Here is a 27511-nt window from a genome sequence, read left to right as displayed (position 1 = left end):
TTCCTGAATAGACCAATAACACTACCATTTTCAGAGGGTAAAAGTATTATACCCAAGAATATTAGCTAAAGAACTATTTATTTACAAAAGTGCACACAGACGTCTTTAAAAGGAACAAGACCAATGTTCATCTAGTTATTTCTTCTATTTACTAAGCACACAGTACACATGTAATAGAGCTTTGGCAAATCACAGCAATCCGTCAACCACAGAAGACCATAGAATGGCTGGAAAAAATTCCATTGGTTGAAAGCTTTGAGAACTTTGACCGTCCCTACCAATTATGCAAATCTCAGTTTTGCAATAGCATCAAATAGTTCATATTGGTAAGGACCTAACAGTGGTGAAACTGCACCTTTCAACTCTACATAGTGTCAATACAAAAGATGAAGCATACAAATTACATACACTCTACATAGTATCAAAACAAAAGATGAAGCATACAAATTAGCCAGAAAAAGCAGCCTGGTAGGGAGGACTGGGAGAAATTCAGAATCCAGCAGAGGGACAAAAAGGGCTTAATTAGGAAAGGGAAAATAGATTATGAAAGAAAACTGGCAGGGAACATAAAAACTGACTGCAAAAGTTTTTATAGATATGTGAAGAGAAAAAGATTAGTTAAAACAAATGTAGGACCCTTGCAGTCAGAAACAGGTGAATTGATCATGGGGAACAAGGACATGGCAGACCAATTGAATAACTACTTTGGTTCTGTCTTCACTAAGGAAGGCATAAATAATCTGCCAGAAATAGCAGGGGACCGGGGTCAAATGAGATGGAGGAACTGAGTGAAATCCAGGTTAGCCGGGAAGTGGTGTTAGGTAAATTGAATGCATTAAAGGCCGATAAATCCCCAGGGCCAGAGAGGCTGCATCCCAGAGTACTTAAGGAAGTAGCCCCAGAAATAGTGGATGCATTAGTGATAATTTTTCAAAACTCTTTAGATTCTGGAGTAGTTCCTGAGGATTGGAGGGTAGCTAATGTAACCCCACTTTTTAAAAAGGGAGGGAGAGAGAAAACGGGGAATTACAGACCATTTAGTCTAACATCGGTAGTGAGGAAACTGCTCGAATCAGTTATTAAAGATGGGATAGCAGCACATTTGGAAAGTGGTGAAATCATTGGATAAAGTCAACATGGATTTATGAAAGGTAAATCATGTCTGGCGAATCTTATATAGACAGAGTTGATGTGGACAAGCTTTTCCCTTTGAGAATAGGGAAGATTCAAACAAGAGGACATGACTTCAGAATTAAGGGACAGAAGTTTAGGGGTAATATGAGGGGGAACTTCTTTACGCAGAGAGTGGTGGCGGTGTGGAATGAGCTCCCAGTGGAAGTGGTGGAGGCAGGTTCATTGGTATCATTTAAAAATAAATTGGATAGGCATATGGATGAGAAGGGAATGGAGGGTTATGGTACGAGTGCAGGCAGGTGGGACTAAGGGGAAAAAAATTTGTTCGGCATGGACTTGTAGGGCCGAGATGGCCTGTTTCTGTGCTGTAATTGTTATATGGTTATATGGTTATGGTTATAGAATTTCTTCGAGGATGTAACTAGGAGAGTGGATAAGGACTTATCTGGACTTTCAGAAGGCTTTCGACAAGGCCCCACATAAGAGATTAGTATACAAACTTAAACCACACGGTATTGGGGGTTCAGTATTGATGTGGATAGAGAACTGGCTGGCAGACAGGAAGCAAAGAGTAGGAGTAAACGGGTCCTTCTCACAATGGCAGGCAGTGACTAGTGGGGTACCGCAAGGTTCAGTGCTGGGACCCCAGCTATTTACAATATATATTAATGATTTGTATGAGGGAATTAAATGCAACATCTCCAACTTTGCGGATGACATGAAGCTGAGGTGCAGTGTTAGCTGTGAGGAGGATGCTAGGAGGCTGCAAGGTGACTTGGATAAGCTGGGTGAGTGGGCAAATGCATGGCAGATGCAGTATAATGTGGATAAATGTGAGGTTATCCACTTTGGTGGCAAAAACAGGAAAGTAGACTATTATCTGAATGGTGGCCGATTAGGAAAAGGGGAGATGCAACGAGACCTGGGTATCATGGTACACCAGTCATTAAAAGTAGGCATGCAGGTGCAGCAGGCAGTGAAGAAAGCGAATGGTATGTTAGCATTCATAGCAAGAGGATTTGAGTATAGGAGCAGGGAGGTTCTACTGCAGTTGTACAGGGTTTTGGTGAGACCACACCTGGAGCATTGCGTACAGTTTTGGTCTCCTAATCTGAGGAAAGACATTCTTGCCATAGAGGGAGGACAGAGAAGGTTCACCAGACTGATTCCTGGGATGTCAGGACTTTCATATGAAGAAGGACTGGATAGACTCAGCTTGTACTCGCTAGAATTTAGAAAATTGAGGGGGGATCTTATAGAAGCGTACAAAATTCTTAAGGGGTTGGACAGGCTAGATGCAGGAAGATTGTTCCCCATGTTGAGGAAGTTCAGAACAAGGGGGTCACAGTTTAAGGATAAGGGGGAAATCTTTTAGGACCGAGATGAGGAAAACATTTTTCACACAGAGAGTGGTGAATCTCTGGAATTCTTTGCCACAGAAGGTAGTTGAGGCCAGTTCATTGGCTATATTTAAGAGGGAGTTAGATGTGGCCCTTGTGGCTAAAGGGATCAGGGGGTATGGAGAGAAGGCAGGTACAGGATACTGAGTTGTATGATCAGCCATGATCATATTGAATGGCGGTGCAGGCTCGAAGTGCCGAATGGCCTACTCCTGCACCTATTTTCTATGTTTCTATGTTTACATGCATTTGGAAAGACAGGGGTTGATTAGAGAGAGTCAGCATGGTTTTGTATGTGGGATATATCATATCTCACTAATGAAAAAAAAGTAATATAAAATGTTGACAAGGGCAAAGCCATATATAGATTCTAGCAAAGCCTTCGCTAAGGCTCCACACGATAGGTTGCTTTGGAAGGTTAGATCACATGGAATCAAAGGAGAGCTAGCTAATTGGAAACAGAATTGGCCTCATGGAAGGTAGCAAATGGAGCTGGCAGAAAATTATTTTACAGACTTAAGGTCTGTGACTAGCAGAAACAAGGAACTGCAGGTTCTGGTTTAGCAACGAAAGACACAAAATGCTGGAGTAACAAAGTGGGTCAGAAATAAACCCTGGAGAACACGAATAGGTGATGTTTCGGGTTGGGACCCATCTTCTGATTAGTGGTGTGCCCCAGGGATCAGTGGTTGGCCCATTGCTGTTTGTCATCTATATCAATGATCTCGGTGAGAATTTAAAGTGCATGATTAATAAATTTGCAGAGAGCACTAAAGTAGGTGGTATCATAGACAATGTTTGTAGATGGTTATCAAGAATTACAACACGATCTTGATCCTGCAGACCACTTCCCCACGATTTGGGGAAGTGGGCCCCAGGATGAGTAATGGAACTTAATTCTATTAAGTGTGATGCCTTGCATTTTAGGAAGTCAAACAATGGCAGGCATCAGTGTGAATGGTAGGCCTCTGGAGAATGTTGTATCGCAGAGCGATCTAGGAGTACAAATACATATTTCACTGAAAGTGATGTCACAGGCTGGTACTGTTGTGAAAAGGCTTTGGTACATTGACTTTCATCAGTTAGAGAATTGGGTATAGAAATTGGGACATTGTGTACAATACATTAATAGGGCCACACTTGGAGTATTGTGTTCAGTTTTGGTCACCTTGCCATAGGAAATTTGCTTTAAGCATGAAAAGATAGAGAAGATTTACGAGGCTGTTGCCAGGACTCGAGGATCTTAGCTATAGTGAGCGGTGGGGTAGGTTAGCACTTTATTCCTTGGAGCACAGGAGGCCGAGGAGTGATATTTTACAGGCATATAAAATCATAAGGGGAATAGAGCTTTATCCCAAGTTAGGGGATCAAGAAATAGAAGATATTGGTGTAAGACGAGGGGAAATATTTACGAGGAATCCGAGGGTTATTTTTTATTTCCCCACACAAGTGTTGGTGGGTATATGAAACAGATACCAGAGGTAGTAGTTGAAACAGGGACAATAACAACATTTAAAAGACATTTGAACAAATACCTGGATAGAAAAGATGCAAGACATTCCTCATTCAGGCCAAAGGAAGATTTGCATCATACCACTTTCTAATGAATTGAGATATCACAGAACCATAACCTTGGCCAACAAGTGGAATTGTTCCTTTTTCCTGTTTTACTGGCTTCCCTTTAAATACTTTTATGCTGTTCGTCTCAACTAATCCTTGTAACTCCATATTCAACCATTCTCTGGATAAAAATTATTTTAAAACAGAGTTTATTGCAGACTTAAATTTACCACATCTGAATTTCAAATTTTTCTCTTTGTTAACTCAACCAATCCTTCTTATAATTCAATTTGTTTTATATATATTTATAGAGGTGAGTTTAGTGTTTAAGTTAATTAATATATACGTTATATAATCACCAATTATAATTTTGTTGGTGAGGTAAAACTACCAAGGAAAGAAAATGATTGTTCTAATTGTACTAATTTTTAATCAGTTTAATTATTCTTTGAAAAAGTAATAAGGCCATTTGGCCTTGTACCTCTCAACCTGCACCTGCACCAAAGATTCTATTTGGTCAGATGCTAGGATTGTCAAGCCTGGTTTGTGCTGCAGTGCCTCATCCACATCGACTCCAAAATAGCTACCATAATCATAATTGTTACCAAACATGTTCACCATAAAATTGAGTTAAAACTATCAGGTTCTTTTAATGTCTCATTAGGAACACTTTCAAATTTGTGTCATAATGCTTACTTGGTAAAAATGGAAATCCTTCAACCTTGGCAATTACATAAAAAGCTATATTCCATCAGTGGCAAATTCAACTCAGTAGAGAATCAAAATAAATACTTATCCCACGTCCAGCTGGGAATGAGCCTCCTAATAATTTACAGGAAAATTTCCACAATTTACCCAGCAGTTTTATCCAAACCAAAAGCAGGAATCTTTCCTCCTCAAATGTAGGTACATCAAGAGTCCCAATAAGAGCCAAACACGTCTCTTTTCACTCTGTACAATACAGCAGCAATGCGATCGCCGATTCAAAAGTGTCCAAACCGAGCTCTTGTAAGTATCATAAATCAAATCGCAAAACCGTTTAAAAATAACTTAAAACGTAACATTCCCATGTGAGACGACCTATACTCACTGGGTCACTGCCGTCAAAAACGCAGCATATGGATCAACAAAATGCCCCATGTAAAACAGGAGAAAATAAATCACATGATAAGTCTTGAGCAAGTCACTTCCCTGCCTGCCTAAACGGCTCAAATAACACGCTAACATATGAGACCAGCACTTTAAAGACTGATACGTTGCACAAATGTTGGTTCCTGGTGAAAACATCAATTTAAAAAAAGGCTTTGGAAAATAAGACAAAGTTTTTATTTAAAAGGCAACAATATAACTGGCCACTACACCTTTATTGATACAGACTCAGGCGCATTAAATCGACCGAACGTACAAGCAGCTCGGGCACGTCAACAGATGACTAGAATTAAACCCGTTATCTATTAAAAAAAATTAAAGGTAAATGAGCAAACATGATCCCAGGTGGGCGGTGAGAAAGAAGTGAGTCACCCACCTGTCAGCTGAGCCGGAGCCTCCCAACCTGTTCTGCCCCGTTGCCCCGGCTCTTCCCCGGGTGGGATGGCGCTCAGAGGCCGGCGTCAACGGGCCAGGAGGGCGGGTTGAGCGGGTACATTGCGGCCCGATCAGCGGTCGCAGGCCGAGACCCCACGTCTGCCACTCAGCCCCTCCGCCGGCTTCAAGCGCTGACACATCACAGCCCCTATCTGCCCCGGAAGTGATAACGCACCCGGAATCACCATAGTTACTGGGCCTCGTAAACCAGGCAAACTGGAGGAACAGCGCCTCATATTTCGCTTGGGCAGCAGACAACCCAGCGGTATGACTCTTGATTTGTCTAACTTCAAGTAACCCTTGCATTCCCTCTCTCTGCGTCCCTCCCCCCCCACAGTAGTTCTCCGACTAGTTTCACTGTCCTCCTGGATTAATTTTACTGATTGGATGCCTTGTCATTGTTGCATTCCACTCAGCCAACAATGAACCATTCTACATTTCCGAGATGTGTAGGAAGAAACTGTAGATGCTGATTTACACCGAAGATAGACACAAAATGCTGGAATAACTCAGAGGGACAGGCAGCATCGCTGAAGAGAAGGAGTGGGTGATGTTTCAGGTCGTGACCCTTCTCGGATTTGATTGCTTGATAATTTCCTTGACCATGGTCAGCTTTGATCTGTCATGTTCACATCTTGCCCTTCCATATCTCTATTTCCCTCCCACCTGCTAACCTCATACAGAGATACGAGGAATGCTGGTTTACAAAGAAAGTTACACAATGCTGGAGGATCTCTGGAGTCAGATTCTGAAGAAAGATCCCAACCTGAAACACCATCTATTTATGTTCTCCAGGAATGTTGCCTGACTCGTTGAGTAACTTATGCACTTTGTGTCTTTTTAGCTAATGTCACCACTGTCTTGGAGTAGATTGTCTGCTTCAGAAGTCAAGGATTGGGCATGCCAGCGAGTTGTGGATTTGGTTTGGGAATGGCCTCTAATATCGAGTTAAAAAATACCACGAGCAGAGGCAGCGGACCCCTAGAGGTGCTTGATATAGATAATCACAATTTTGTGATTATTTTGTACTTTAAAGATAATCCAAGACTTCTTTAATGTAAATATGTTTTAAACTCTTCTCCCTTGCCTCCAATACTCTCACCTCCATAATGTGTGCTAGAAGCTCATCATTTTTTTTGTCACTAAGATTGAAACTATCCTATGCACTATCTCTACCATTTCCCACCCTCCCACTAGGCCCAGCTAAATCCTATATTTAGCCCCACTCTTGATTCCCATCAATATCTCCTATTTTCCTCATTTTATGCAAACTAATCTTGGTCCACAAGACAGACCCATCTCGTATTACTAAAACACCAAACACTCCATTTTCTGGTAATCTAAATCTTTTGTCTGCTTTCTCAGATATTGTGTCCTTCTTCAAATGTGGTTATTTATCCTCTGGGGAACGTAAACACATTTTTCACCCTTCTAGTATACTATCTATTATAACTATTTTCAAACTCCGCTCACTCAATGAACTTTAACTAGGTTGCAGTCTCCCTAATCCATATTTATCTTTTCCAAGACTCTTGTTAACTTAGTTTCCCGCTTTCCGTCTCCCTCCTTTCTCAAATAGGGGTGCTTTTGGAGGGACCTTTTTAGAACCTATATAATTTTGATAGATCATGAACAAAGTATCCACCATCTCACAACCACTTATTTTAAGAACCTGAGATGCAGACCATCATATCTAGGCATTGTCAGCCTTTAGTCCCATTATTAAACCCAAGTACCTTTTCTTCAGTGACAACCTTAAGTTCCTCCATCCCATTCACTCTCAGATTTGTTTTTATTGGTATTCTTCCGGTTTCTCATGTGAAGACAGATTGAAAATATTTGGTCAGAGCCTGCTATTTCCTCATTTCCCATTATTAATTTCCTTATCTCACCCTCAAGGGCACAAACATCTACTTAAGCTACGCACTTCCTGTTTTTCTCTTTCTTCAATATTTGTAGAGCCTCTTACTGCCAGTAAAGATCTTTTGTTAACTTGTTCTTACTTCCTTCCTCTTTATTTTTTTAGTTCTTTACTAATTTCTCTTATGTTCCCAATTTTCTGCTCTGCTAAATATATAGCCTTTGTTTTAATCTATTGCTTCCTTAATATCAATGCATAGATCATTCTTCCTGGAAAGTCTTTATTTCTTAAAAACATACCTTTATAAATTATGAAATTGCCTTAAATGGCTATCAGTGCTTTCAGCATTTAATCTATTTTCCCAACCCACTGACTTTAAACCTTTGATAAATGGGGTTAAGATAGATGGGAGATGGGTACAGTACTTGATGGTGAACATGGTAGAGCTAAAGGCTCTGTGGCAATTGTGAAATAGAAGACCTCCATCCATGTACAAAGCTGACTCCGAACCTCCAGTTGCCTATCACTTTTATTGTCCTTCTCAGTCCAACCACTTGCATTGTTTCAACAAACCTCAGTGTAAGCTTGAGTGCTATATCTCATCTTACAATTTAGCCCTCTGCATCTCTTGGGGCTCAACATTGTATTCAACAATTTTCAGCATCCAACCTAACTCGATTGCTTAAAAACTCGAGGTCTGTTGCAAAAGAATGGAATGCTGGAATTGTTCAACAGATGGAGGGGAGAGGGCAAGGACGGCATTTTGTGTCAATGACCCAAAAAGGAGTCAATGATCCGAGGTGTCAGTAACTTGATTTCAGAAACACTTTCTCAATATTTGTGTGAGCGCTGTCTGGCACTTTGAGAGTTTTCACATTTTCTGTTTCAGTTTCAGATTCCAAGCACCTGCCATTTTTTGTTTTGCCAGATCTGATGCACGTTTTTCTTGCCCCATGGATGCTGCATCACCAGCCGGACTACCCCTGCAATCTCCTTTCTTTGTGATTTCCAGCAATTACTATGCTCTGGATGTCATATGTACAGCATTTCTTTCCTTTCTTCTCTGTTGTCCCTTGTGCAGAGATTAGTTGCTAGTACCAGAACTCCAACACTCTCTTATCATTTATTTTCTCTTAATCTTCACTCCATCATAGCCATTCCCTTAATTTTCCCTACCCCTTTGCTCTGCAAACTAAAAATACCTTTTTTTTAAAAAAGAAAGAAATTTTACCAATTGTGGCAAAGGGTCATATACTGAAACATTTACTGTTTATTCCTGCCCAACAGGTGAGCTCTCTAAAACATTTCCTGATTTATTCAGATTTTCTGCTTTACTTTTTGCTTTTTAATCCAAATTGACTTATTACTGCTTATTTCTCTACCTTCAATTATCAACAAAGCACCTCCAGCCTTCGTAACGATCTCTATCCAAATTTTCTTCACCTGACTCCTGCCAGTCAGCCCCTCCTTGCCTTAGTAGCTCTTGCCTCACCCTGTCCCCCTTGCCATTTCAAATAATGATCTCCCCTCTCCTCCGAAAGGGTCCCAACCCAAAACATAGTCTGACCATTTCTTTCCACAGATGGTGCTTAACCAGTGTGTTCCTCCAGCAGTTTTTTTTTTGGTACAAGCAAGGTCTCGTTGACATTACCATCAAGCAGTGTTTATTCACCAATAACCTGCTCAGCAACACCCAATTTTGGTTTTGTCTGGACCAATTGACTTATGACTGCATCAAAGTATTGGTCAAAACATGGTCCAAAACTGACTTCCAGTGTTAAGGAACCTTGACATGAAGGTAGCATTTGATGAAATGTGGCATCAAAGCGCTCTGTAAAATTGAGATTGATTAGTAGGACTGGATGTTACAATCCCTAAGGTTTTTCACTACAATTGACATTCTTGGGGATGACCACTAGGTGATTTTGCTACCAATCAGACACATCTTCAGTTGTGTACCTCAACGTCACTGGGTGTTTCGGCCTTTTATCACAAGACACCCTCAGTCGAGGCAGGCCCACCGCAGTGTGATCAGACCTGGGTGTGTGACTTATGGTTAGCCTCTAGATGGTCATGTGGCAGCCCAGACAGCATATTTTCTCTTCAGCCATTGCCAGTGACTGCTCCTTTTGGCAGCATTGGCAAATCTAAGGGAAAACACTCCAAATACCCTGCACTAACAAAGATGGCTGAGGAATGCATGGCTGTAGGATTTCTTAAGAGCAGCGTCTGGGCCCAACTTCTTCCTGCTTAATTTAATCCATACAACCATGTTTCTTGCATCATAATAATACTATATTAGCCAAGGATGTTTTGCAACATACGTGGAATTTCATTTGCCATAGTCATACCAATAAAAAGCATTAACACACAAAATACATTTTAACATAAACATCCACCACAGTGAATCCTCCACATTCCTCACTGTGATGGAAGGCGAAAAAAAGTTAAATCTCTTCTCTTCTTTATTCTCCTGCGGTCGGGGACCTCGAGCCTTCCGTTGACGAGACGATCTTAGCCCCCGTAGACGGTGGTCAGGCCCTCTTCATCGGGGCGATCAAGCACCTGCATTGGGGGGGGATGGAAACTCAGCTCCCCCGCGCCGGGCGATCTGACCCCGGGTCAGGGCTGGTCGTACCTTCTGTGTCATTGGAGCTTCCCGATATCGGTATCTACCCGAGACTGCGAGCTTCTCGGTGTTAAAGTCCACAGGCCACGGTTGGAGTGTTGATCCCAGGCAAGGGATCGCGAGCTTCAATGGTAAATCCACGTCCCCGCGGTGGGGCTCAAAATCAGTCCCAAGCAAGGCCTCCAGCTCCACGATATTGGAGATACGATCGGGAAAACAATCGTATTTCCTGCAAGGTAAGAGATTGAGAAAAAAGTTCCCCCTCCCCCACATAAAACAAACCAGAGAACATTAACAGAAACTTTTAAAACACACTAAAAATAACAAAAAAACCCCGAAAAGACAGACATCGTCGGCACCCCCTGGTGGTATGAGATTGGGAGATCAGAGCTGGGAATGTTTAACAACGATTATTGCTCAATGTTCAATTCCATTTGCAGCTCCTCAGCAAATAAAGCAGTCAATGCCTGCATGAAACAAGAACTGAACAAAATTTAGCATGGGCTACAAAGTAGAAAGTAACAAGTAACATTTCAATATAATTATGGAGAGGGACAAAACTGGACCTAGGGTTGAGATTTTTGATTGGAGAAAGGCTAACTTTGAGGAGATGCTAAAGGATTTAAAAGGAGTAAATTGGGACAGTTTGTTTTATGGGAAAGATGTGGAAGAGAAATGGAGTACATTTAAAGGTGAAATTTTAAGAGTACAGAATCTTTATGTCCCTGTTCGGTTGAAAGGAAATCGTAAAAATTGTAAAGAGCCATGGTTTTCAAGGGAAATTGGACACTTGGTTCAGAAAAAGAGGGAGATCTACAATAATTATAGGCAGCATGGAGTAAATGAGGTGCTTGAGGAGTATAAAAAATGTAAAAAGAATCTTAAGAAAGAAATTAGAAAAACTAAAAGAAGATATGAGGTTGCTTTGGCAAGTAAGGTAAAAGTAAATCCGAAGGGTTTCTACCGCTATATTAATAGCAAAAGGATAACGAGGGATAAAATTGGTCCATTAGAGAGTTAGAGTGGACAACTATCTGCAGAGCCAAAAGAGATGGGGGAGATATTGAACAGTTTCTTTTCTTCGGTATTCACCAAGGAGAAGGATATTGAATTATGTGAGGTAAGGGAAACAAGTATAGTAGCTATGGAAACTATGAGGATCAAAGAAGAGGAAGTACTGACACTTTTGAGAAATATAAAAGTGGATAAGTCTCCAGGTCCGGACAGGATATTCCCTAGGGCATTGAGGGAAGTTAGTGTAGAAATAGCAGGGGCTATGACAGAAATATTTCAAATGTCATTAGAAACGGGAATAGTGCCGGAGGATTGGCGTACTGCGCATGTTGTTCCATTGTTTAAAAAGGGGTCTAAGAGTAAACCTAGCAATTATAGACCTGTTAGTTTGACGTCAGTGGTGGGCAAATTAATGGAAAGGATACTTAAGAGATAATATATATAAGCATCTGGATAAACAGGGTCTGATTAGGAACAGTCAACATGGATTTGTGCCTGGAAGGTCATGTTTGACTAATCTTCTTGAATTTTTTGAAGAGGTTACTCGGGAAATTGATGCGGGTAAAGCAGTGGATGTTGTATATATGGACTTCAGTAAGGCCTTTGACAAGGTTCCTCACGGAAGGTTGGTTAAGAAGGTTCAATTGTTGGGTATTAATAGTGGAGTAGCAAGATGGATTCAACAGTGGCTGAATGGGAGATGCCATAGAGTAATGGTGGATGGTTGTTTGTCAGGTTGGAGGCCAGTGACTAGTGTGGTGCCACAGGGATCTGTATTGGGTCCACTGTTGTTTGTCGTACATCAATGATCTGGATGATGGTGTGGTAAATTGGATTAGTAAGTATGCAGATGATACTAAGATAGGTGGGGCTGTGGATAATGAAGTAGATTTTCAATGTCTACAGAGAGATTTATGCCAGTTGGAAGAGTGGGCTGAAAGATGGCAGATGGAGTTTAATGCTGATAAGTGTGAGCTGCTACATCTTGGCAGGACAAATCAAAATAGGACGTACATGGTAAATGGTAGGGAATTGAAGGATGCAGGTGAACAGAGGGATCTGGGAATAACTGTGCACAGTTCCCTGAAAGTGGAATCTCATGTAGATAGGGTGGTAAAGAAAGTTTTTGGTGTGCTGGCCTTTATAAATCAGAGCATTGAGTATAGAAGTTGGGATGTAATGTTAAAATTGCACGAGGCATTGGTGAGGCCAATTCTGGAGTATGGTGTACAATTTTGGTCGCCTAATTATAGGAAGGATGTCAACAAAATAGAGAGAGTACAGAGGAGATCTACTAGAATGTTGCCTGGGTTTCAGCAACTAAGTTACAGAGAAAGGTTGAACAAGTTATTATTCTCCAAAGCTTTATTCTTTGGAGCGCAGAAGGTTAAGGGGGGACTTGATAGAGGTCTTTAAAATGATGAGAGGGATAGACAGAGTTGACATGGATAAGCTTTTCCCCACTGAGAGTAGGGAAGATTCAAACAAGGGGACATGACTTGAGAATTAAGGGACAGAAGTTTAGGGGTAACATGAGGGGGAACCTCTTTACTCAGAGAGTGATGGATGTGTGGAATGAGCTTCCAGTGAAGGTGGTGGAGGCAGGTTCGTTTTTAAAATTTAAAAATAAATTGGATAGTTATATGGACGGGAAAGGAATGGAGGGTTATGGTCTGAGCGCAGGTATATGGGACTAGGGGACAATACGTGTTCGGCTCGGACTAGAAGGGTCGAGATGGCCTGTTTCCGTGCTGTAATTGTTATATGGTTATATGGTTAACTCTATGGATATCCTGTCACGCCCAAAAGATTTCTGCCATTTAAAAGATACATATCAGTAGCATTAAAGAATACCATCTACTTGCCTTGATGAATGCAGCTATAAAAATATCGAAGCGCCATTTAACATATGGAAGAGCAATGAATAGGCATGATCTCACACACACACACACACTTTTTCCACATTTTGTTATGTTACAGCCTTATTCTAAAACGCATTAAATCATTTTATTTCAAATCATCAATCTACCCACAATACCTCATAATAAAAAATGGAAAACAGATCTTTAGAACTTTTTGCAAAGTCATTAAAAAGAAATAACTGAAACTGACACGATAACTTGACCCTATGTCCTGGATTCCCCTACTATGGGCAAGAGACTCCATGCATCTACCCAATCTATTCCTCTCATGATTTTTATTTTTATTCTTTTTACTTATTTATTGTTTTATTTATTAGAAGTACAATACAGTGGTACCTGTTTTCAGGTGCCAAATATATGTTGGCATGTTACATTCTATGTACAGCCTCATTATTTATGTATTTATTTAAATGAGAGAGAAAAAAAGAGTAGGCAATAGAGAGTAGAAAAAACATGTGATGTGTAGTGTGTGAGAAAAAAAACAAAAAGAGAGTGAGGGAGAGAAGTAAAAAAGAGAGAGAGTAGAAAATAGGAGATAGGATATAGGGTGATTTCACTAAAGGTCACTGGAGCGTAGATCCGCACCCACGTGATCAAAAATCTCAAGTGGAGGACATGCTAAATTGTTAGTGTTAGTGGATGGGAAAACACGCACTTTCCCACCCGTTAAAAACATAGAAAACGGCCAGGTTTTGATCTGCAATTTATTGTGCCAGTCGGGGTGACCGTGAGGCACAGCTACCTAGATTTACAGAAAAAAAGAAAAGAAGGTAAATTAAAGAGGGAGCTGAAGGTGCCTATCCAGCGGAAGTAAACAGCGGACATTTGCCGTGGAGATTTAAAGGTCCAAAATATCGCGAATTATCGCGTTTGCTCGCTGAATTTCAGCGAGCAAACGCGATAATTCAGCGAGCAAACGCGATAATTCCCGATATTTTGGACCTTTAAATCTCCACGGCAAATGTCCGCTGTTCACTTCCGCTGGATTGGCACCTTCAGCTCCCTCTTTAATTTACCTTAGTTTCTATCTTTTTTTCCCCTGTAAATCTAGGTAGCTGTGCCTCACGGTCACCCCGACTGGCACAATAAATTGCAGATCAAAACCTGGCCGTTTTCTATGTTTTTAACGGGTGGGAAAGTGCGTGTTTTCCCATCCACTAACATGTACCGGAAGTCTAGCATGTCCTCCACTTGAGATTTTTGGTCACGTGGGTGCGGATCTACGCTCCAGTGACCTTTAGTGAAATCACCCTATAAGTATTTATATTCTTGACCATCTTTCACCCAGACCTGAAACAATTGTTTTTTACGATTTTGTTGCACCATATGCTTCCAAGAAGTCAATAAATGGAGACCAACTCGTTAAGAATTGGTCTGGTTTATCTGTTAGGAGGAATCGCATTTCTTCAAGATGTGCTGTGTCCAACATATTTATAATCCGCATTTTAAGCGTTGGTATGGGTGTGTTTTTCCAAAATTTGAGTATAAGTTTTTTTGCTATTATTAACCCATAATTAAAAAATGAATTTTGAAATGCGTTTAATTTATTCCCGTCTCCCGTTACTCCAAGTATAATAATTTCAGTGTTAGGCTCCAGTTTTATCTTGAATAATTTTGTAAATATATCAAAAATATCACACCAGAATTTATGGAGTTATGATTTTATACCTCTATAAGATCACCCCTCATCCTCCTGCACTCCAACCAATAGAGACTAAGCCTATTCAACCTCTCCCTGTAGCTCACACCCTCTTGTCCTGGCAACATCCTCGTGCATAGTTGCAAGGTCTGCTGTGTTCATTGGTAGATTACATATCATGCCCATTATGATATTCTAGAAGGTCTTGGCCCTTCTGCCTTGTTAATATTTTGAAGACCTGATGGAAAAGAGTCAGCAGATCAGGCAACTACTGTCAAATTGGTTACATTTCCCCGAGTGAAAGATTCATATTATTATCCAAGTCACTAAAATAATTGATATGAATTCTAGTGCAGATTCAAAATTTTAAAAATCCACATATTCCCTAAGAGAAAAATAATCTCCAAAAGTAATGCAGTTCATTTGAAAAATCATAATTCATCTGGTGGCATATTGCCACCTAGTGGTTTCCATGATTTTCTGACATTGATGCCTCATGATTGAAGATCTACAGAGGGGATTATACTGAAGGTATAGGACACTGAACTACAGGTATTATGTATACAAACTGAAAATAGACAGTGTTACAATAGTGACAAACTGGACCAAATTTGTGAGTATATAAATATATTTAAAAAAATTAAATATGAAAATATATATTAAAAAAATAATATATATAAATGAGAGAAACTATTGTTACAATTCAGACAATTTGATGCCTGGTTTACTATTTGTCATCCAGATTGGAAATTTTGACCAGCTTGTTTATCAAAGCAAATGTATAATCTAATTGCATTTGGTAAACTTCAGACATCAATGAACCTTTTGGATTTGGGGTTGCACTTTATACATGCTAGTCGTATTACTTTGTTAAAGAAACTATATGTGAAGAAACATTTAACATGCTTTGATGCATTCTAAAGAATATGGACAAGTGTGTCAACCACAGGCTTAACAATGTAGCAGAATTTTATTGGTATTTAGGAAACATCCACAAATTACAGAGCTCATTCCAAGATGTTCCACTAAATTTTTCAAAATAAGAATTTAATCTTCCATAGGACAGCTTGTACATGTACATTATTTACTATATATCCATAATGTTTCTTTGTCTCATACCTATCAAGATTGGCATATATCTTGAAATTTACTTTGAAAGAAACGTTCTAAAGAAACTAATTACAAAACTAAAATACATAAATTTGCATATTAAAGAATTAATTTGGTTAAAGTGTCAAAACAAAATCAAATGTTTGAAGAAACATACTTTAGATGATATTCTGTAATGTTGCTCTCAGTCACTTCTGACCAAAGTTTTAAATGTAGTGAACCATGAAGTAAACCTTGCTGATATCGTCGATGACAGAAATCAGTTTATGCCGATAAATTTGTTCAAAGATCTCCAAACTGAAGATACAATGTTGTACTTAACAGTAATAGTTCCCAGTGTTCATTTGATTGCCAAGCACTTTCTGTCCATTTATTATGTACATAGCAAGACAATGTAACATTGAATTTAAGTAGATAGGAAAATTGGGCATTGATTGAGAAAATTATTAGCCAGTGAACAGATGGTAATTGAAATTTGGAGAACTTTTTTGAACAAGGATGGATTCATTTATTGAAACTTAAGTTCTGAGCCAGCAAGGTTAAGGTACATAACTCTCTTCATGTCTAAATGTTTTATAGATTTGGCTACATAAATGCAGGAATGAAATAAACAGGAATTATCTAAAATAACTAGGGGTAAGCTATTTTATAGTTATGAATTACATTTAAAGATTCAAAATCTAACTTTTCAAATGAATAGTTCAATCTTAACAGGATCACAGAAAAATACCAGATTTGGGTTTTTCTTTTAAATAAGACTACATGAATATCTTTGTCCTTGCTGACATTTGCATTTTCCCTCCATGAGGACTAATATTCTACTAAGTTGTTTTAAAAGTTTAAACACAATTCACAATGAATCATAATGTATATACAATATAAAGCTGTTTAATCAGGTGTTTATGTAAAATAGATATTACAATTGCATTTAGATATTCTCAAGCTAAATATCACACAAAGATTAAATCAATTTGCATCACATTTGACTCGTGAATTTTTGCCAATAGCCAATATGTGTAATAAAGAGGCAGAGACCTATCAATTTACTGTTTTGTTTCTATTATTTCAACTATCTACATTTTTGTTTGTTTTTTGTTTTTCAAAGCAATACAAAGAAACAAAATGTTTGGATTGCAGATCTATTCAAACATTTCTCATTAATCAAATTGGGATCTGTTATATACAGTAAAAAAAATAAATTATTCACAGTTTTTATACATTCTTCAGTTAAACCTTTATATTTTTTTAGTAGATTCCAAAATCACTGCACTCTCCTTTTGGATGATGTGCAATCTTCAGCTTTAATTTGGTAAACGCTTCATGTACTTTGGATTTGTGCAAAGGTTCAGCTTCATGATGCAGTGCTGCACATTCATGAAACTGTGTATTTTGTTGCCTCCTAATTAATACTGGATATCGGACTGGGATAAATTACAAGAAAATGTCATGAACAAATTTTCCAAAATAATCTCTTTTGATGGCTTTAATCTGTAGCATTTGGGCAATCTATAAGCACCAAATTTTTATTCCACCTTTAATTTACTATTCCTATCCTTCTCGACAAACCCACATGTTGTATCGAGCCCTGACAACCCAATAGTCTTGATCTGAAACCTAATGGTTTTCCTCTGATTTTTATGTTACAATTTCCTCCCCACACAAGATGTAATATTTCTACTTTACAACATCCCATACATTGCACAACCACTGCCGACAACCCAGCAATACCAATCCCAATCGGTATTCCAGAATTCCGAATCCCCTCACAGTCCTAACACTATCAAATCAACTTTCCTCAGAACTGGTTAAAGGCATCACAATGACACTTCTAAGACAATAGCATCAAAACACTAATTGAAAGAGCAGCAAGAAGATGCTCAGTGTAAAAAAAATCTATTTTCAATACCAAGATTACTCAGCATCCCCCCCCCCCCCCCCCAAACAAGGTGGTGGTGGGGATAATTTTGCACAGATATAGTTACATTTTAGAGGTCCTCACTTATGAAATGTCTGGGATTAGCTGCCACAATTTATGATTCAAATTCCAAGCTGTCATGGAAAGTTCTGCTGATGTACAATAGAAGGATTTCCTTTAATACTTTTTAGCACCATCAAACTCCATCCATAGCAAATCCAAAGCACTGTCCTGCCACTTCCCCATCACAATCAACTGCAAACACAGTACTTTCACAAGGGAGGTCACTTGATGAATAAAAATCCTGGCTACAACTTGATCAAATGATAATGAAAAACATACTTTTTGGAACTGTCAAACTCCTAAAGATTGGTTTGATTAGAAGGACTTTCACCCTGGTCTGGGGATTGGAATAACACAGCAATATTATTGGAATGCTCCACTATATATAAATTTAAACCGTATTAATTCATCAGGCTGCAATGGGATTGCAAATTATGTAATATTATGAAATTGGTAAAACCTATCTAGTCAGGAATAATGTGTGTCACAAAATGGACAGTGTCTTTTAATCACTCTTTATTCAGAAAGATTTTTGTTTCTGTACTGGCAGAATGCAATCTCAGTCTTTTTTCATAATAATATCACAGCCTGATGAGTGCAATGTGCAAAATTCAGTTTGCAAACCTTTAAACATTGGTCCACTGGCTATAACTAATCTTCTTGTGGGTCTGCCCAAGCTGCCATGATTTCACCTTGTCCATTTGGCATGTTCCATTTGTGTCTAAATAAATCTTGGATTTTCTAGGATTCAAAATCTCCATGGCAGGTTTAATGGCTTTAATGAATATGGTTTCTAAATTCAAAATAGATACTTGTAATTAAATAAATGCAAAGCTAAGAGTAGTAAAATAGTAGTAAAACGAGTGACTTTTTGGAGGAAAAAATAGGTTAGATAGGATGCTTTTATGATGAAACAAGACAAGAATAAAATGAAAGAAAAATAATAAATTAGGTGATTATTGAAACGGAGTGGAAATAACATTTTATTTTAAGTTATCACAATCATAGTTTTAGTATTTTAGGATTCAATTTACATTAAGATTTAATGGGGTACATGTCTCAATAAGGAGCTCGCTTTCCAATAGAAACCCAAAGAAAGTACCCAACTTTAGAAATCTGTTCCACTAATCCCACGCTACTCTAAATTCTGGATTGCAGAGATCTCCAGCAGTCCAAGAAATATGTAAATGCAGGAAATAGATATGAACCCATTGTTTTTGCACGAGGGTGCAGCTTTTAGAATAAGCAATTAAGTATTTTGTAAGAATACACAAACAAGTTTTCCCAGTTTCCTCCCAAATTCCAAACTGTGCTAATTGGTTACTGTAAATAACCCCCAGTGTGCAGTGCAGGAGAATTAGGAGTCGATAGACATGTGAAAGTGAAACAAATGGGGAAATAGGCTTGATGGGCTAAATCCAAGAGCTGATATTGATGCAATGGGTCAAATAGTTTCCTTCTTTGTCTTTAGAGATTATGAATGGTGTGAGAATTCTTGTAGTTACACTGGAAAGTCCTACAACATTCTGAGTCATCTTTGGTGAATGAGTAAAAGGACACAATTCTGAGTTACGATTTAAATAATGAAAAGGACATTATAATGTGTAATTTTCCTGTGCGGTAGATCCAAATTTTCCCCACAGACTACTCACAAACATGGTGTTGAAATGCACTTGCAAAACATTTGTACTCTCAAGGGGGAATGTACATTTGCAGTTTGCTACTTAAAAAGAGCAGTTTCGCCACCTGGTGGACCAGAGATATTATGTCGTTTTGGGATGGGCTGGGTTGGTTACAGACATCTTCAGTTTTTAACTGAAGCATCTCCATGGACCCAGGTTGGTGCGCAACTTAGAATATCTGCTCCAGGGAACCCCACATGTCCCAAATGAGATTTTCAATATCCAGCCTCTTCAGTTTCTCCCATCCTTAATTGCGACCAAACAGAAGAGAGAAAGTGAGGGAAAATTGGAAGAGAACGACAGAGCAGAGTTGGTTAAGTTAATGTTTGTGTGGTATTCTCATACATCATTGGGGGATTAACATCTTTAAATTGGTAACATTCTGAATTAGAATTCAAGACGGGTAAAAAAAAAAATTCAACTTAAAATATAAAGCACTGGCCTTGTAATATTGCCGGTGATTTCTAATCCGTAATCAGTGGCACAGGATTAGATACATTATTTTTCTGCTTTGTGATATCTTTAAGGCCATACAGGACAAAGAAATCCCACACATTACTCAAAACAAAATGCTGAAAATAAAGAACGTGGTGAAATACTGAAAATAAAGAACGTGGTGAAATGAAAATATTGATAAACGGCATACAATTTAAATATTTATCTAATAGTAACAGGAAATGGTCGCTCAGCTTCTCATAGTGTGTAAAGACTTTCATCAATTAGGCTTCAGTTCTGGTTTAATGAATACCGAGTGGTGGCCAGAGTTACCAATGTGATCTTGGGCAGTGGTTGAATTCTTACATATTTTTAAAGGACACCAGGAGGCTCCATTTTTATCCAGATTCTTTTTAAGATGAACAGACCAGATTTCTGGACCCAGATCGAAGGCATAAAACTTTCATCAGGTTAACTTTGTGTGGCTGAAGGAAATAGGAATGTTTTCTCCCAGCCCAGCATAAACCTTGCCACAATAACATATCCGCTGCTACCGATATGCCCTTCCCTGCATCTTGCTCTCACAATTAACTTTCTAATCATCAATCATTAATGCATACTTCAATTTCCTGACTAATCAGTCCTAATTTGTCTGAATGGGACTCAAGCTGTGGCATAGAGCAATGGTCTGACATGTCTTTTGGTCTGGTTGACTTATGTTGGGGAAAACATGAAACAATAAAATTCAGACTTCAGGAATACATTTGGCAGATCTCTGGCAAATCTGTAACCTGTGCCTTGATTATCTATCAGGGCCATTCGTTCAGGAAAGAAATTTGCTTCAATGCCAAATTTCAAATGAAATCCTGAAAACATTCAATCTGCACTTTCACAATACTGAAGATTTATCTAATGAACAAAATACTGATTGCGACACCCTGATAATAAGTCTCATGGACTACTGTGGACTGCAGTCAAAAGTACAAAAAACAGTATATATTTGAGTAGAAATTCAACAATTACAGTTTTTGAATGCAAGCTTTACTAATTTTAACATAACATTCATTTTCAAGAAGAGTTTGTACTGCTACTTTATTCCAATAATACCCGTCAAGCATCCATCCCCACATACCTTTTACTTCATCTTCAAATCCTGCTGGCAATGAAATTAATATCTTGATATTTATTGTGACAGAAATTGATATTGATGACAAATAACTGCTAGTCTGATATCTGTACGGTCTACTCCGCATCTGCTGAACTCAACCACAACACAACTCGCACACCTGACCATTTCTAATCACCACATTTAATAAGTTGCTGAAAGAACTATGTTTAGTTATTATGGGAATTAAAACAATTATTAATGTAATGCTAACACACTAACCTATGGATGCCACAAGCACACTGTTCTATTATATTTCCCAAGTATGTTAATGACATTTGGGATGAGACAATCGTGTTCCCATTCTATCTTAACCTGTGAATCTGCCAATGAACTTCAAAATTTGCAATGATTTTCTAGATAAATCATGGCTCTGCTGCCTGCGATTAATTAGCAATTTCACTCATATTTTTAACCTAGAAGTGTCATTTTTTAAATCAGAAGCTTCACTTTGCTCATTTCCTATGCCCCTGGGTATGAGTTGCCCACAGTATTTTGACCAAATCCCACTGTTTCTCTACGGGCTTCATTACCCAGGAAAATTAATGGAGTAGAACCCAATCCTGTCCCTAGCTAACGTGCACACCTTGCAGCAAAGCTGACTGCCTAATAAAACGTAGATGCTTTTCCGCTTTCTTGTCATCCTGCTGAAGCCAAAGGTTCCATTGTTTGTCTTACTCATTTGTGTGCTGAACACTGACTTTACTAATTACCCATGTGAATAAATTAAAAACATTTTAATTTGATTGTTATATATTTAACTTATTGCCTTAAAGCAGCATCACAAAGCTTTGGGTGAGATTTGCATATAGCAATATTATAATGCTTCCGACTGTGAAACTGAAACTAAATACTTTATGGGCAACCTGGATTATTCCCCTCACCAAAAAATGGCATCAATTCCCCTTCAAGAATAATAACGTATAAATCCCAATAAATAAGTTGTCTCCATGATTGGGTTTATCAAGCATTTGCTAAGTGACCCATGCAATGTTAACTTAGCAGCTTATAGTGGATACTGAACCAGAAAATAAATTTAAACAACTACAAAAGTGGAATTTGTAAAAAAAAAAAATAATAATAATTTTTACAAATACCATTCACTTTAATAGTAACCAAGGACGAATATTCTTCGTATGCAATTTTCAGCATACACAGTACTGAACTCCAGAAAATGATTAAAAGCTTGAACTAGGAGTCATTTTGAATTATCCCAAATTCAACTCAATTTACTGTCAAAATAATTATGATCCCCTTGTAATTTTCTTCTAAAGGCACACTTCTTAACATTGCACTGGCAGCCCTAGAGTGCTTTGCTCAATTCACCACTTTACATATACAAGTCCAAATGTTAAACAAGCAAACTAACTGAAAAAACCCATCATACTCAAGCTCAGTATGATTCTCAGCCAACAATGTTTCTTTTTTCCAGAAGCCATACTGGATAATAATCAGAATCAGGAATCCAAGGTGACTTTCTCCCTAACAACTATGAACTCTAAGCTATTTGTGGTCTTTAAGGTGCCCTATCTAAACACATCATTCAATACCAGATGCTAAAATAACACGGCACCATCCTAAATCCCTGTGATCCAGGGTTGCACTTATGACCAACTGTGTGAACGTTAACACTTCCTTATTTTCACGCAAGTTATTTGCACCAAATATGATAAGTAAGGCTGAAGTTCACAATCATCAATCACAAAGAAATTCTGCATTTCATGCCACTGGTTATTAACACATTTGGATAATGAATCCATTGCTTTGGAATATGACAGGTTTGCGGTTAGTTATGGGCCAAATTTTATTTTGTGAACTATATTTCAGATGTTGTCTTTGTATACTCCGAGAGATAAGCTTTCTCTCAGACATTTGAGCTGCTCTTCACCAAGCTTGATTTTATCTTCCAGCTCTCGCTGCTCGATGATGAGAGCAGATTTCATCTTTACAAAATGAGTGTAATCCTGGAGCTCATCTTCCGACAAATGCTTGACCAGAATATCATGGACGACTCGCTCCCTGTGATCCACATGTTCTTTCAGCTCTTTAGCCTCTTCAAGTTGTGCTGTGAGTTGTTTTTTCTTTTCATTCAGTGCATGCTGCAAGTTAAAAGGCATTGTGCTGGTCAGTTAAAATTGTCTATCTTCATTTTATTTTTGCATTTCTCTTTGTTACATAGTCACTACATCTTGCTAGAAAACACCTTCACAGAAATTAGCAATCCTTCGGCATTTTCCAGTCTCATTATTATTTGTGTGTGCATGCACAGTGAAAGCCAGCAAGCTGTGCGTTTATAACATACAGTACATCACAACTAATCAGTTCTTGCGCAATGTCTACACACATTCGTTTTCACTTTGTTTACTTGGTAATAAAACAAATGCAGGGGCAAAGGTGTAAAATCAGGGGCTAGTAATCAAATTTTTTTGTTCCCCGTATGGGGATCTGAACAGGTTGTTCTGATGAAGGATTTAAGGTGAGCGGTGAAAGATTTAATAGGGTCAACTTTTTCACTAAAAGGTTGGTACGTATATGGAATACACGTATATTAAAGCATTAAAATTCACTTGAACAGGTACATGGAGAAAGGTGTAGAAGGATACACAAAAAAGCTGGAGAAACTCAGCGGGTGCAGCAGCATCTATGGAGCGAAGGAAATAGGCAACGTTTCTCCAGCTTTTTTGTGTAACCTTCGATTCTCCAGCATCTGCAGTTCCCTCTTAAACAAGGTGTAGAAGGATATGTGCTAAATGTGTGCAAATGGGACTAGCTTAGGAGGGGCATCTTGATCTGCATGGAGTTGGGCCAAAGGATACATTTCCGTCCTGTATGGCTCTAAGACTATGACCAGAAACATTGACCGTTTCTCTTCCCACAGATGCTGCCTGATCTGCAGAACCTTTCCAGCAATTTTGGTTTCTAATGAGCAAATCATGTCTGATGCATCTGATGGCAATTTTTTCATGAGGAAAGGTAAAATAAATGTAAAATGAAAGGTAAAAGAAAGCAGTCATGGCAAATGATTGATTTTAAGACCAGACCATGGTAAACATTGATGATCAGCAAGGATCAATGTTCGTACTGCCTTTATTGATATATACTTCAATGTAGGTGAGGAAGATAGAAGTTAACTGCAAGAGGGCACAGAGCAAAAACAGAGGAATTTTATTGAATGTTTATATTATTAAAAATGGACAGGCCACAACACTTCAATTCTGGTCAACAAATTTTGGGACAGGTTGAAGGGCATCACAAGGTTGGAGGAAATATTCCATGGATAAGGTATTTCAGATACCAAGTTAGACGAGAGACACTTTGTTTGTTTGTTGGAAGGTTGAAGAAAGACAGCTTGATGGATGTGTACAACATCCTGATGAGTTTTGATAAGGTGAATGTAGAGAAACTATTCCTTTGTGATGGTTCATGGACCAGTGGACACGAATGCAAAGATAGAATAAGGAAACAAAGAAATACTTAAATATGCAGACTGAGCGAATTAAATGGAAAATTATTTATAGAGATACAGAGAAGATTTGGGGGCATGGGATGGATTAAATTGTTCCGAAGTAGCTTGCCTGGATCTGAGGGGAAAAATGACCACATTCTGTGTCAGAGTTCCATGATTTGATTATGATGATGGGATCTTTGACAACCACCCAAGCCAACTGATGATGCCTGGGTTTATTATCTCATCAAAGATGAGTGCAGCCTCTGTTAGTGTAAACTTCTAAAAGGAGTGAGGGGGAGAAACAGGAAACACACCCGAAATGTTGTGTACGGTTTTGCCATTTAAAGAGAAATCCAGTAGACTAAGCAGGGCTCATAATTAACGGTTTCCCGGGTGCCAATTGCCACCTAAAGTCCTGCCAGGCAACCTAAAAGCCGTGCCATTTTGCCTGGCTTGGCAAGCACCAGGGACACCTGCCATTCAACTCTGAGCAGGGCCCCCCTCTCTATCTCTCTTGTCTCCGCCCGCCATCCGTGTCTGGGCCTCCGGGCTCCGCTCTATGAACTTTAGCCAGGTCTCCGCTCTCCGGCTGCTCCTCATCCGCCTGCACGGCCGGCCGCCTTGCACATGCGCACTGCCATGGTCTGCACATCCTCCCCCTGCACATGCGCACAACCACGGCCAGCACATAATTGGCCGCCCCGCGCATGCGCACTGCCACAGCAGCTGGTTGTTGCCGGGCACTTTCTCCCTCCCTTTGCATTGTGGGAGATCTGGCCCCTATTGCTGTCTGGTCGCCACCTCGCCGCGACCACTGAAAACCAACGCAGAAACACTCCCTGGAGCTGGAGTAACTCCTGCTTCAGGGTGCAAGAGTTACTCCAAAAATATTCCAAATGGAATTTAAACTGGAAGTGGTGAAGGATCCACCACCAAACTCCAAACAATAACAGCCTATTGAACTGTATCTGTTTATTTATTGTGCATATATATGGTCTATGGTATATAGACACACTGAACTTTTATCTCCTGTTCTGTATTATGTTTACATATTCTGTTGTTCTAGAATTTCATTGTCCTATCTGGGACACATACAATAAAACTCTTGACTTGGACTTAAGCAAAAAGGGTTCTTGGGGAAAAAATGAGCTACCTTAAATTTAGTTGCATCTGGTTGGGTAACTATGGTAGGGTGAAGACTATTCCATGCTTTAATTGTGCGGGGGAACTCCATGGAGCAGCCAGCATCTCTGGATAGAAGAAATTGGATGACGTTTTGGGTAGAGGCCCTTCTTTAGACTCCCTCTGGTTTTAGTGTTTTTAGTTTAATTTAAAGATACAGTGTGGAAACAGGCCCTTCGGCCCACCGAGTCCACGCCGACCACCGACCACCCGCACACTAGTTCTATCCCACACATTAGCAACATAAATATTACGTTTTGGGTTGGGTCTGAAAAAGGTTCCTGCACATCTTTGGAATATGGAAGGAAACAAGAGCACCCGGAGAAAACCCACGTGATCAAAGGGAAAAGAAGCAAAATCCATACAGACAGCACCAATATTCAGGATCAATTCCGGGTCTCTAGCACTTTTACGCAGCAACTTTATGGCCAATAGTCTTGAACTGAATTAAACATACAGTAGCTGTAAAGGGGGACATAGTGTCACTTAGAGATTTAAGTCTGAAAATTGATAGTTTCTTTTTTTTAGTAACCAAAGTTATCAACGTATAATTTTTTGTATGTTGGAAAACAAAATATTGTGCCATAGCTGGTAGACGTGCTGCCTCACACACCAGAGATCTGTGTTCGATCCTGTCCTCAGGCACCCTCTGTGTTGAATTTGCACACTCTCCCTGCAAGCATATGGGGTCCTCCCACATCCCAAAGACCCATTGGCTTTGTAGGTTAACTTGTATCTGTAAAATTGCCCCTAATGTAGGAAGTGGGTGAGGAAAGTAGGATAACAGAACTAAACAGACAAAAATGCTGGAGAAACTCAGCGGGTGAGGCAGCATCTATGGAGCGAAGGAAATAGGCGACGTTTCGGGTCGAGACCCTTCTTCAAAACTGATGTGAGGGTGGGGGGGGGGGGGGGGGGGGGAAAAAGAAAAAAGAAGGAGAGGTGGAGACAGTGGGCTGAGGGAGAGCTGGGAAGGGGAGGAGAAAGCAGGGACTACCTGAAATTGGAGAAGTCAATGTTCATACCACTGGGGTGTAAACTGCCCAAGTGAAATATGAGGCGCTGCTCCTCCAATTTATGGTGGGCCTCACTCTGGCCATGGAGGAGGCCCAGGAAAGAAAGATCGGATTCGGAATGGGGTGGGGGGAGGGGGAGTTGAAGTGCTGTGCCTCCGGGAGATCAGGTTGTTTATTGCGAACTGAGCGGAGGTGTTGGGCGAAGCGATTGCCAAGCCTACGCTTGGTCTCACCGATGTAGAGCAGCTGACACCTAGAGCATCGGATGCAATAGATGAGGTTGAAGGAGATGCAGGTGAACTTCTGCCGCACCTGGAATGACTGCTTGGGTCCTTGAATGGAGTCAAGGAGGGAGGTAAAGCGACAAGTGTAGCATTTCCTGCGGTTGCAAGGGATAGTGCCAGGAGAGGGGGTAGTATGGGTGGGAAGGGACGAATTGACCAGGGCGTTACGGAGGGAACAGTCTCTGCGGAAAGCCGACGGGAGAAGATGGGAAGATGTGGCCAGTGGTGGGATCCCGTTGGCAGACAAAAACGCTGGAGAAAATCAGCAGGTGAGGCAGCATCTATCGAGCGAAGGCATAGGCGACGTTTCAGGTCCAGACCCTTCTTCAAACTGATGTCAGAGGGGCGGGGCAGGAAACAGAAAGGATGAGACGGAGACAGTAGGCTGTGGGAGAGCTGGGAATGGGAGGGGAAGGAGGGAGAAAGCAAGGACTACCTGAAATTGGAGAAGCCAATGTTCATACCGCT

The 27511-nt window shown here is 39.7% G+C and overlaps 2 protein-coding genes and 1 long non-coding RNA gene across 9 annotated transcripts in view; 1 reads left to right on the top strand and 2 right to left on the bottom strand.

The window, feature by feature from the left end:
• Positions 1-5800, bottom strand: part of LOC129702130 (H(+)/Cl(-) exchange transporter 5-like) — a 64917-nt gene extending 59117 nt beyond the window's left edge. For 2 of the 3 annotated variants that reach the window (XM_055643726.1, XM_055643725.1), the window contains exon 1: positions 5620-5800. The gene's annotated coding sequence lies outside the window, so the exon portion shown is untranslated. The other variant, XM_055643727.1, reaches the window with a different exon arrangement.
• A 15-nt stretch (positions 5801-5815) lies between these two features.
• LOC129702131 (uncharacterized) lies at positions 5816-26516 on the top strand. Its single transcript, XR_008724333.1, has 3 exons — positions 5816-5943; positions 23024-23180; positions 23992-26516. It is a non-coding gene; the product is annotated as an uncharacterized LOC129702131 (long non-coding RNA).
• LOC129702128 (protein Shroom4-like) overlaps positions 22206-27511 on the bottom strand; it is a 101580-nt gene continuing 96274 nt past the window's right edge. For all 5 annotated transcript variants that reach the window (XM_055643722.1, XM_055643720.1, XM_055643721.1 and 2 more), the window contains one exon: positions 22206-23212. In XM_055643722.1, coding sequence (XP_055499697.1) covers positions 22937-23212 — 276 coding nt within the window. In that variant the 3' untranslated portion in view covers positions 22206-22936. The remainder of the gene's footprint in view (positions 23213-27511) is intronic.

This window comes from Leucoraja erinacea, chromosome 12 (genome assembly GCF_028641065.1).
Source record: "Leucoraja erinacea ecotype New England chromosome 12, Leri_hhj_1, whole genome shotgun sequence".
NCBI lineage: Eukaryota > Metazoa > Chordata > Chondrichthyes > Rajiformes > Rajidae > Leucoraja > Leucoraja erinaceus.
The sequence above is the reverse complement of the archived record's forward strand: the minus strand, read 5'-3'. Positions and strand labels throughout refer to the sequence as shown.